Source organism: Megalops cyprinoides, chromosome 16, assembly GCF_013368585.1.
Source record: "Megalops cyprinoides isolate fMegCyp1 chromosome 16, fMegCyp1.pri, whole genome shotgun sequence".
Lineage (NCBI taxonomy): Eukaryota > Metazoa > Chordata > Actinopteri > Elopiformes > Megalopidae > Megalops > Megalops cyprinoides.
In genome coordinates this window covers 33626864-33639051 of record NC_050598.1, presented here as the reverse complement: position 1 = coordinate 33639051, position 12188 = coordinate 33626864, and the positions used below count along the sequence as shown (strand labels likewise).

At 53.1% G+C, this 12188-nt stretch overlaps 1 protein-coding gene across 8 annotated transcripts in view; it reads left to right on the top strand.

Annotated features, from left to right (window-relative positions):
* The window catches only part of LOC118790783 (protocadherin alpha-C2-like), a 58010-nt gene extending 52847 nt beyond the window's left edge, over positions 1–5163 (top strand). For 5 of the 8 annotated variants that reach the window (XM_036547834.1, XM_036547836.1, XM_036547835.1 and 2 more), the window contains exon 4: positions 2328–5163. In XM_036547834.1, coding sequence (XP_036403727.1) covers positions 2328–2593 — 266 coding nt within the window. In that variant the 3' untranslated portion in view covers positions 2594–5163. The remainder of the gene's footprint in view (positions 1–2327) is intronic. The other 3 variants (XM_036547838.1, XM_036547839.1, XM_036547840.1) reach the window with 1 other exon arrangement.
* Positions 5164–12188: the final 7025 nt, after the last annotated feature.

The following is a 12188-nucleotide window of genomic DNA, read 5'->3' as shown; positions in this document are numbered from 1 at the left end:
GGGGGAGGGGTGGAGGGGTGGGGCCGGTGCATGTGGAGGGGGCGGGGCCGGTGCATGTGGAGAGGGCGGGGCCGGTGCATGTGGAGAGGGCGGGGCCGGTGCATGTGGAGGGGGCGGGGCCAGTGCATGTGGAGGGGCGGGGCTGGTGCATGTGGAGGGGGTAGGGCTGGTGCATGTGGAGGGGGTGGAGCCGGTGCATGTGGAGGGGGTGGGGCTGGTGCATGTGGAGGGGGCGGGGCCGGTGCATGTGGAGGGGGCGGGGCTGTGGGGCCGTGGGGCCGTGGGGCCGTGGGGCCGTGGAGCCTCTGTCATTGTGTGGAAGCTGTGTGTCAGAGAGGGGTGGGACCAGCCTGGGGGAACAGCATGGTCTGCAAGTCTTTCCTCTGCTGAAATAAATCACATTATTAGATTTCAGTAATGCTGATGAGCAGGTGCTCAGTGCTGCCACTCATTCTAATTGAATCCATCATTGAACCAACGGTACTCTATGGCAGTGGAGTGTGGAGGCCACTAACTAAACAGACTTAAGCTCATTGGGACAAACATCCAACTGAAGCCCTGCATGCAGAGATCTGCTAGTCTCACACAGACACGGGGAAAATGCAGATCATACATGAGGGCCAATATGAATAATTAAAATCCAAAAGAGAGCAGTAAAACTGTACAGATCTAAAAACAGCAGGTGAAATAAAGCTAATACCAAGAACTGAACAAGAAAATCCGCTCACCCAGCCGCTCCTGAGAGCACTGCGCTAACGCCCTCTACCACAACCTCATAACCACCCACATTCAGCCAATTACAGTTCACCAAATTATTATAACTTATAAAAACAATCCAAACAATACTACATAGCCTTTTAGGAATCACAAACATGAACACAAACCAAAATGGCATATTATCTAGCCCTAAAAAGACAGGACACCATGGCAAACTACCTGACCGTGGCAAACCACCTGACCATGGGGACTGATCAGGAAAATGTCAGTCAGTCTGTCTGTCTGTCAGTCTGTCTGTCTGTCTGTCTGTGAGTGGAGCCTGGTGAGTGGCAGAGAAGCATGGCTACTGAAGGAGGAAAGGCTGTGAGCTCACCGCTCTCAGAGAGTCTGTGGCAGAGCTGCCCTCACTGTGGCAGAGCTGCCCTCACTGTGGCAGAGCTGCCCTCACTGTGGCAGAGCTGCCCTCACTGTGGCAGAGCTGCCCTCACTGAGGCTGAGCTGCCCTCACTGTGGCTGAGCTGCCCTCACTGTGGCAGAGCTGCCCTCACTGTGGCAGAGCTGCCCTCACTGTGGCAGAGCTGCCCTCACTGAGGCTGAGCTGCCCTCACTGTGGCAGAGCTGCCCTCACTGTGGCAGAGCTGCCCTCACTGTGGCAGAGCTGCCCTCACTGTGGCAGAGCTGCCGTCACTGTGGCTGTGTTCAGGCCTGAGCCCTGAGTGTCTGTCTCTTCTCCAAAGCCCTGCTGTCCCACTGTCCCACACTGCACAGAGCACCTGTACCGGGCTGCAGGGGATTTAGAGGGATTTACAAATGCTGATTAGTTTGAGAACACTCAACAAACCATCCCTTCTCTCTCCCGTGGAGAGGTCATCTCTTTGTTCTTTAACCTTTCTGCTTTTCCCAGAAGCCTCAGAGTGTCTGTGGTGTGACTGAAGCAGCCCCTCGCTGGGGTGTATTGCGATTGTGTGGATGGCAGTGTGGCCGACACTCACATTCCCCTGCTAATCGTGCCGGCTGCACTGCTGCATCTGACAGCCATGCCTGCTAACATCTGCGCGATTCAGGGGAAAGACCTGCCCCTCCCTCTCCACACAACCTGCTGCCCGTTTACCTGTATCCCCTCCTGCCTCACCAACACTGGCAAATATAATTTCCAGACAAGTTCATTATTAGAGCGATGATTACTTCTGGTTCACTTTATTAATTATATACATGGGTGAAACACTACAGTCAGCTGTTCACATTCCCTTGTGATTGGTTGAAATCTCAAGGGCTTCATTCAGGGACACACATTCCATCATTCCACCATTTTCTGTCTTTCTTGCTCAGCCCAGTTGAGCATTATTATCAGTGCTCTTTCTATTCATACTGATGCCAGTGTATACTGATATGTACTGCTGATAGCAATTACAGTACCATTTCATAAAAAAATGGAATGAATCTCATATTCCTCCACACCCTGTTGTACTAATGCTGCTGATGATGATGATGGTGATGATGATGATGATGATGGTGATGATGGTGATGGTGATGGTGATGATGATGATGATGGTGATGATGGTGTGGCCATGGCTCCTGACAGAGCTTCTCCTCTCTGTTCTCTCCTGCAGATGGGGAGGGGGGGGAGGTGTCCCCCCCGGTGGGGGCCGGCGTGGACAGTAACAGCTGGCACTTCCGCTATGGCTCAGGCCCAGGATATGCCCCCCCCCAGCACCTGAAGCCGGGCGAAGTTCCTGAGGCCTTCATCATCCCAGGTTCCCCCGCCATCATCTCCATCCGCCAGGACCAGGACGACAAGAGCGAGGCCAAGAAGAAGAAGAAGAAGAAGAAGGGGAAGGACAGGAAAGAGAAGGGCAAGGAGGACGGAGAGGAGTAGGGAGGGCATCAGCACAGAGGAACCGGCGACAGTCCAGACGGGAGGCGTAGGAACGGCATTTAACACAGCGTTACCAACCACAGTCTGAACAGCACAGAAAGGGGGAAAAAACTGAAAAAATATAGAAAAAAGCAAAAATGTAAAATATAAAAGCCAAGGGACTCAGCGCACTGTGACCCAGGGAGTGTCTGGCTGCGTGCCTCCATGTCCACAGAAAGCAGATGAATTCTGTTCTGCTTTTACAAAATGATTCTCATCCCCTCTACAGCAGGGCCTCCATTGACCTGAGCCACGGCTGGAGGGAGGGGTGTGAGGTCCCTACCCAGCAGCAGGGAGGGGTCCTCGGACCCCCCCTCCTCCAGGCACTGAGGGAGATGATGATCCCCACCCCCACCTCACCACTGAGCTTGAGAGACCATCCCGCTGGCCTGGCTAACAGAGAGACCGTCCCGCTGGCCTGGCTAACATCGGCACCTCTGTCTCGACCCGACCGCTGTTCTCACTGACAGAAGAGGATCAAAGAACAGAGCTGCACGCTGGCCTGATCCCAGGATAAAATGTGCAAAAGGTAAATAGCTGGTTATATTAAGAGCAGGACACACATGGCACTTGTAAATACAAAGAGAGGCAGTGCAGGCTGCATCCATACCCCTCTGCAGCAACTGTGATCAAATACAGTAACCACGCCCCAACACACCCCGGGACCATGCTGACACACCCTGGCACCATGCTGACACACCCTGGCACCATGCTGACACACCCTGGCACCATGCTGACACGCCCTGGCACCACGCCCAACACGCCCTGGCACCATGCTGACACGCCCTGGCACCATGCTGACACGCCCTGGCACCATGCTGACACGCCCTGGCACCATGCTGACACGCCCTGGCACCATGCTGACACACCCTGGCACCATGCTGACACGCCCTATTAGTTTTCCCTGTGCTGAGTTAGGGTCTGAAGGCAGCCAGCTCTGCAGGGTCCCTGTGTCTGAGCCAGACCCACTCAGGCTGAGGGAGAGAGAGAGGGGAGAGGACAGACCTAGCAGGTGTGTCCAGTGAAAACACAGCAGTGAGACCTCAGGCTCTGGGCTCAGACTGGATCACTCTGCCTCTGCTCAGATGCAGTTTGTGGGTCTTGTAATATAGCTGGAATGTTGCTCTTTTTCTCTCGATTGAAGCCTGATTCTGCTCTGAATGTTTTGTAATTGTCTTTGGCTTCATAGTGCGAAAGCTCTGCTTCTTGCCGACTCTTTGCCGTTTGGTGCTTGTACAGTGAACTCTTCTGAGGGGACTGTTTTCCTGCCCCTTCCCCAGTCCTCTGAAGGCCGCCCGTCGTTAAACCTTGACTATCCTGCCTTTGATTATTTTTTCCTCACACTGGACTGTTTCCTCATTTAATGTTTTTCAAAAAGAGATGAAAAAAACTGAAACTAAAGTAAGGCCCCTCTTTCTGTGAGCTGTGGCGGTTGGGCTGTGAAATACTTGCACCGCTGAGTAGGTTTCCAATGGCTGGGAGGAAATGTGGGCGGATCTATGTAAGGCTTTGGTTTTATAATGTAAGAGGGTGTTTGGCTTACTGTGGAGAGCCCTTCTCAACACAAACGACGGAAAATGGCTGAAATAAACGAAAACAAACAGAAGGAAACTCTTGATTCCACCACAACAGAAACTCTATGAGGGGTATAGCTTATGCTTTATTTATGAAATACCGAAAAAATCAAATTCATGTTCATTCAGCTGCCAAAACAACATAAGGGAGAGTTTCACGCAAATGAAGTGAGAAATCTGGACTCTCCCAGCCCCATCCCTCCCATCCTGCTAGCCTGTTCTGAACACACTGACTCATCCCACCAAGGGGTGGAGTCAGCTTTTTGCGCCGCTGCTATTGGATGGCTTCCCTGTCTGTCTGTAGACACGCCCAGATTCCACGATTCAATACTGTCACAATACTGTCACATCACTGCGTGGCTGTTGCATGTAATTATCAGACAAAACACATACTATATAGAGCTGTATATAGATAGTTATGATTTTATTAGTATTATTTTCCTCCATTATGACACAAAAGATAGATGAGCATACAATTTCTGCACAACTTGCACATTTTCCGCAGACAGAAGTTGGGATTGTGTGCTGGTGTGTCTCGGACTGACGTTACCCTTATTGATATGTGTAATGCTGTACTGTGATGCCCTCCAATGCAATTCTCCCTATTTTTTCATTTGTTTATTTTTACAAGGATTTTGTTTTCAGAATAAGCAGAATAAGCCCTTTTGTGTTCAGCATTTACATGATTATACTTCCACTGTAATGTGAAATTGAATTATGTATGCGCCTATGAAGAGATATTCCCCCTCCCCTCTTTCAAAATGTAAAAACGAAAAGAAAACAATGGCATAAAAAGGTAGATGTGGTGTGTATATATGTAGTGTAGCTTCTTTAGTGGTGTATGATGCCATAGACAGCACTCTGATCCTACAACAACAGTGCTGCTCTATGTTAAACCTTATTATACACCTGCTCCTCTGCTGTAACAGTGTAGTAGTGTTTTTTATTTCAATAAATACTGTGGTAATGTGTTTATAAATCACAAATAAAGTTTTCTTTCTTAAATATCTGAAGGATGAGTGCCATGGTCTTATTCCTACTGTCTGCCACTCAGACACACAGTGATATTTGTGCATCATGTCTCTAATTCAGACACTAAAGAGGGCAATGTGTATCCATGTTTTCTGTATTTTCAGGTGTTAGCTATGCTGAAATGTCGGAGCGTCTGCTGAAATGTGTGCATTTGACAATGACAGGTGTCCTGTTGGTCAGATCTGCTTCCAGCCCTGAAGAATTTAGGGACTTTTTCATGCAGTTTGCACCAATGTCCAAGAGCAAGGGAGAAATGGGCTGGTGGATGGACCTCTGTGTGCCCTCTCTGCCCACAGCGGGGAGGGGAACCAGGGTGCTGAGTTCCATCATAAAGCACCACAGGAACATGGAGTTCAGTCTCAGGGTCTTTAAATCATGAATCCATTTCTGAAGTGCTGAGAATAGGATCAGATCATATAGTTAGAGTTACACTGACTGGTCCACTCTCAGTCATTGATAAAAAACAGTGTCAGACAGTAATTGACATATGAAAGTGAACAGGAAAATCACATATATGGCAGCTCAGTGAAGCCTCAGTTCCGTGCTTCCCTGAGTGATGTTTGCAGTCTCTGTAATTGAGGCTTTTATGTGAAATATATGCATAATGCTTCTACAACTCCTCCGTTTTCACTTCATTCTGTGAGAGCCACTCACAGAGAGTTCACTAGTTCAGCTATTTGTTTAGTCAAATAAGCACTCTCCCTCCCCCCTCCTGATGCAGGAAGTAGTTTCCATGGTTACAAGGAACGATGTATTTCCATAGCAACAACCTCCTGGTGAATGTGGTAGGTGTGAGAGTGAAAGAAAAGATGAGGGGTGTATGTGCGTCTTTCTGCTGACAAGCACCTGAGTAATCGGAGCATGAAGCTGTCTCCACACATCCAGGGAAGGATGCATAATCTAAAGCTTGGATTTAGGCTAGTGGTTTTCAGTGAGATCTGTGATGGTTTTCCTGAGTGGGTATATCACTGTTTGATGGGTACATTATCTTTCATCATCATTAATGTAATAAAATCTAGAGCAGCAAGAAAATGAGGGCAGATTTAATTATAGCTGCCACTGACACAGTGTGGAGAAGGTCTCTATTTCAAAGCCTACAGACAAACCTACACAGTCACTCTCTCTAGCACTAATGGCGCAGTCTGCTGCCTGCAGTTTAAGCTCCTTTCCCTTGAGCAGCCATGGCTTTCCAGGGCTGCAGAGGAGAGGAGCGTGAATGGAGCTGCACTGCAGTGGTGGAAACCCTGGCGTGTGACCCACTTACACCCTCCTCCGCAGACACAGCACCAATTCCCACAGCATCCAGTCCTCCCATATCCTAGAGAACAAACTCATTTACTCTACACTGTCTGTTCTGTAGCTGATAGTCCAGTTACTCTATACTGTCTGCTCTATAATATACACTCCTGTTATTCTACACTCTACTCTATAATATACACTCCTATTATTCTATGCTCTCTGCTCTATAATATACACTCCTGTTATTCTACACTCTGTTCTGTAGCAGATACTCCTTGGTTTCAACACATGGCTATAAAGTTTACTCCACAGAGTCAGTATTAAAGTGGCTAAGAATCTTCTTGCTATTGAGCAGTTTTCTTTGCTTCCTAGAGTGAGAGAGGCAGCTTTACGGACAGGACTGGGTGTGGTCATTAATGAGGAAGGGAGGCGGAGTTAACGTGCCATTCTCTTTCAACAGGAGTGTTCAGCTTCACCTCACTAAAATCTGCACACAGCTTGTACACAAAGAATTAAAGGCCACCTTGCAGCAGGTAAAGGCTGCGCTGCTGGTCATTCCGTCACACCTTCACCGGCCACCTGCTGCAACACGGCCGCTTACCTGCAGCGTATCCTCACCATTGCGCTTTCTGTGCAACACGGCCGCTTACCTGCAGCGTATCCTCACCATTGCTCTCTCCTCTCTGTGCAACACGGCCGCTTACCTGCAGCGGATCCTCACCATTGCTCTCTCCTCTCTGTGCAACACGGCCGCTTACCTGCAGCGTATCCTCACCATTGCGCTCTCCTCTCTGTGCAACACGGCCGCTTACCTGCAGCGTATCCTCACCATTGCGCTCTCTGTGCAACACGGCCGCTTACCTGCAGCGTATCCTCACCATTGCGCTCTCCTCTCTGTGCAACACGGCCGCTTACCTGCAGCGTATCCTCACCATTGCGCTCTCTGTGCAACACGGCCGCTTACCTGCAGCGTATCCTCACCATTGCGCTCTCTGTGCAACACGGCCGCTTACCTGCAGCGTATCCTCACCATTGCGCTCTCTGTGCAACACGGCCGCTTACCTGCAGCGTATCCTCACCATTGCTCTCTCCTCTCTGTGCAACACGGCCGCTTACCTGCAGCGTATCCTCACCATTGCGCTCTCTGTGCAACACGGCCGCTTACCTGCAGCGTATCCTCACCATTGCGCTCTCCTCTCTGTGCAACACGGCCGCTTACCTGCAGCGTATCCTCACCATTGCTCTCTCCTCCCTGTGCAACACGGCCGCTTACCTGCAGCGTATCCTCACCATTGCGCTCTCCTCTCTGCTGCAACACGGCCGCTTACCTGCAGCGTATCCTCACCATTGCTCTCTCCTCTCTGTGCAACACGGCCGCTTACCTGCAGCGTATCCTCACCATTGCTCTCTCCTCTCTGTGCAACACGGGCGGTTACCTGCAGCGTGTCCTCACCATTGCGCTCTCTGTGCAACACGGCCGCTTACCTGCAGCGTATCCTCACCATTGCTCTCTCCTCTCTGTGCAACACGGCCGCTTACCTGCAGCGTATCCTCACCATTGCGCTCTCTGTGCAACACGGCCGCTTACCTGCAGCGTATCCTCACCATTGCTCTCTCCTCTCTGTGCAACACGGCCGCTTACCTGCAGCGGATCCTCACCATTGCGCTCTCTGTGCAACACGGCCGCTTACCTGCAGCGGATCCTCACCATTGCGCTCTCCTCTCTGTGCAACACGGCCGCTTACCTGCAGCGGATCCTCACCATTGCGCTCTCTGTGCAACACGGCCGCTTACCTGCAGCGTATCCTAACCATTGCTCTCTCCTCTCTGGGCAACACGGCCGCTTACCTGCAGCGTATCCTCACCATTGCTCTCTCCTCTCTGTGCAACACGGCCGCTTACCTGCAGCGTATCCTCACCATTGCGCTCTCCTCTCTGTGCAACACGGCCGCTTACCTGCAGCGTATCCTCACCATTGCTCTCTCCTCTCTGTGCAACACGGCCGCTTACCTGCAGCGTATCCTCACCATTGCACTCTCTGTGCAACACGGCCGCTTACCTGCAGCGTATCCTCACCATTGCGCTCTCTGTGCAACACGGCCGCTTACCTGCAGCGTATCCTCACCATTGCACTCTCTGTGCAACACGGCAGCTTACCTGCAGCGGATCCTCACCATTGCTCTCTCCTCCCTGTGCAACACGGCCGCTTACCTGCAGCGTATCCTCACCATTGCTCTCTCCTCTCTGTGCAACACGGCCGCTTACCTGCAGCGGATCCTCACCATTGCTCTCTCCTCCCTGTGCAACACGGCCGCTTATCTGCAGCGTATCCTCACCATTGCGCTCTCCTCTCTGCTGCAACACGGCCGCTTACCTGCAGCGTATCCTCACCATTGCGCTCTCCTCTCTGCTGCAACACGGCCGCTTATCTGCAGCGTATCCTCACCATTGCGCTGTCCTCTCTGTGCAACACAGCCGCCTACCTGCAGCGTATCCTCACCATTGCGCTCTCTGTGCAACACGGCCGCTTACCTGCAGCGTATCCTGACCATTGCGCTCTCCTCTCTGTGCAACACGGCCGCTTACCTGCAGCGTATCCTCACCATTGCTCTCTCCTCTCTGTGCAACACGGCCGCTTACCTGCAGCGGATCCTCACCATTGCGCTCTCTGTGCAACACGGCCGCTTACCTGCAGCGTATCCTCACCATTGAGCTCTCTGTGCAACACGGCCGCTTACCTGCAGCGTATCCTCACCATTGCTCTCTCCTCTCTGTGCAACACGGCCGCTTACCTGCAGCGTATCCTCACCATTGCGCTCTCTGTGCAACACGGCCGCTTACCTGCAGCGTATCCCCACCATTGCGCTCTCCTCTCTGTGCAACACGGCCGCTAACCTGCAGCGGATCCTCACCATTGCGCTCTCCTCTCTGTGCAACACGGCCGCTTACCTGCAGCGGATCCTCACCATTGCGCTCTCTGTGCAACACGGCCGCTTACCTGCAGCGGATCCTCACCATTGCGCTCTCCTCTCTGTGCAACACGGCCGCTTACCTGCAGCGGATCCTCACCATTGCGCTCTCCTGTGCAACACGGCCGCTTACCTGCAGCGTATCCTAACCATTGCTCTCTCCTCTCTGTGCAACACGGCCGCTTACCTGCAGCGTATCCTCACCATTGCTCTCTCCTCTCTGTGCAACACGGCCGCTTACCTGCAGCGTATCCTCACCATTGCGCTCTCCTCTCTGTGCAACACGGCCGCTTACCTGCAGCGTATCCTCACCATTGCTCTCTCCTCTCTGTGCAACACGGCCGCTTACCTGCAGCGTATCCTCACCATTGCACTCTCTGTGCAACACGGCCGCTTACCTGCAGCGTATCCTCACCATTGCGCTCTCTGTGCAACACGGCCGCTTACCTGCAGCGTATCCTCACCATTGCACTCTCTGTGCAACACGGCAGCTTACCTGCAGCGGATCCTCACCATTGCTCTCTCCTCCTGTGCAACACGGCCGCTTACCTGCAGCGTATCCTCACCATTTCTCTCTCCTCTCTGTGCAACACGGCCGCTTACCTGCAGCGGATCCTCACCATTGCTCTCTCCTCCCTGTGCAACACGGCCGCTTATCTGCAGCGTATCCTCACCATTGCGCTCTCCTCTCTGCTGCAACACGGCCGCTTACCTGCAGCGTATCCTCACCATTGCGCTCTCCTCTCTGCTGCAACATGGCCGCTTATCTGCAGCGTATCCTCACCATTGCGCTGTCCTCTCTGTGCAACACAGCCGCCTACCTGCAGCGTATCCTCACCATTGCGCTCTCTGTGCAACACGGCCGCTTACCTGCAGCGTATCCTGACCATTGCTCTCTCCTCTCTGTGCAACACGGCCGCTTACCTGCAGCGTATCCTCACCATTGCGCTCTCCTCTCTGTGCAACACGGCCGCTTACCTGCAGCGTATCCTCATCATTGCGCTCTCTGTGCAACACGGCCGCTTACCTGCAGCGGATCCTCACCATTGCGCTCTCTGTGCAACACGGCCGCTTACCTGCAGTGGATCCTCACCATTGCGCTCTCTGTGCAACACGGCCGCTTACCTGCAGCGTATCCTCACCATTGCACTCTCCTCTCTGTGCAACACGGCCGCTTACCTGCAGCGTATCCTCACCATTGCGCTCTCCTCTCTGTGCAACACGGCCGCTTACCTGCAGCGTATCCTCACCATTGCTCTCTCCTCTCTGTGCAACACGGCCGCTTACCTGCAGCGTATCCTCACCATTGCGCTCTCCTCTCTGCTGCAACACGGCCGCTTACCTGCAGCGTATCCTCACCATTGCGCTCTCTGTGCAACACGGCCGCTTACCTGCAGCGTATCCTCACCATTGCTCTCTCCTCTCTGTGCAACACGGCCGCTTACCTGCAGCGTATCCTCACCATTGCGCTCTCTGTGCAACACGGCCGCTTACCTGCAGCGTATCCTCACCATTGCTCTCTCCTCTCTGTGCAACACGGCCGCTTACCTGCAGCGTATCCTCACCATTGCTCTCTCCTCTCTGTGCAACACGGCCGCTTACCTGCAGCGTATCCTCACCATTGCGCTCTCCTCTCTGCTGCAACACGGCCGCTTACCTGCAGCGTATCCTCACCATTGCGCTCTCTGTGCAACACGGCCGCTTACCTGCAGCGTATCCTCACCATTGCGCTCTCTGTGCAACACGGCCGCTTACCTGCAGCGTATCCTCACCATTGCGCTCTCCTCTCTGTGCAACACGGCCGCTTACCTGCAGCGTATCCTCACCATTGCGCTCTCTGTGCAACACGGCCGCTTACCTGCAGCGTATCCTCACCATTGCGCTCTCTGTGCAACACGGCCGCTTACCTGCAGCGTATCCTCACCATTGCTCTCTCCTCTCTGTGCAACACGGCCGCTTACCTGCAGCGTATCCTCACCATTGCGCTCTCTGTGCAACACGGCCGCTTACCTGCAGCGTATCCTCACCATTGCGCTCTCCTCTCTGTGCAACACGGCCGCTTACCTGCAGCGTATCCTCACCATTGCGCTCTCCTCTCTGTGCAACACGGCTGCTTACCTGCAGCGGATCCTCACCATTGCGCTCTCTGTGCAACACGGCCGCTTACCTGCAGCGTATCCTCACCATTGTGCTCTCCTCTCTGTGCAACACGGCCGCTTACCTGCAGCGGATCCTCACCATTGCTCTCTCCTCTCTGTGCAACACGGCCGCTTACCTGCAGCGTATCCTCACCATTGCGCTCTCTTCTCTGTGCAACACGGCCGCTTACCTGCAGCGTATCCTCACCATTGCGCTCTCCTCTCTGTGCAACACGGCCGCTTACCTGCAGCGTATCCTCACCATTGCTCTCTCCTCTCTGTGCAACACGGCCGCTTACCTGCAGCGTATCCTCACCATTGCGCTCTCTGTGCAACACGGCCGCTTACCTGCAGCGTATCCTCACTATTGCGCTCTCTGTGCAACACGGCCGCTTACCTGCAGCGTATCCTCACCATTGCGCTCTCCTCTCTGCTGCAACACGGCCGCTTACCTGCAGCGTATCCTCACCATTGCACTCTCTGTGCAACACGGCCGCTTACCTGCAGCGTATCCTCACCATTGCTCTCTCCTCTCTGTGCAACACGGCCGCTTACCTGCAGCGTATCCTCACCATTGCGCTCTCCTCTCTGCTGCAACACGGCC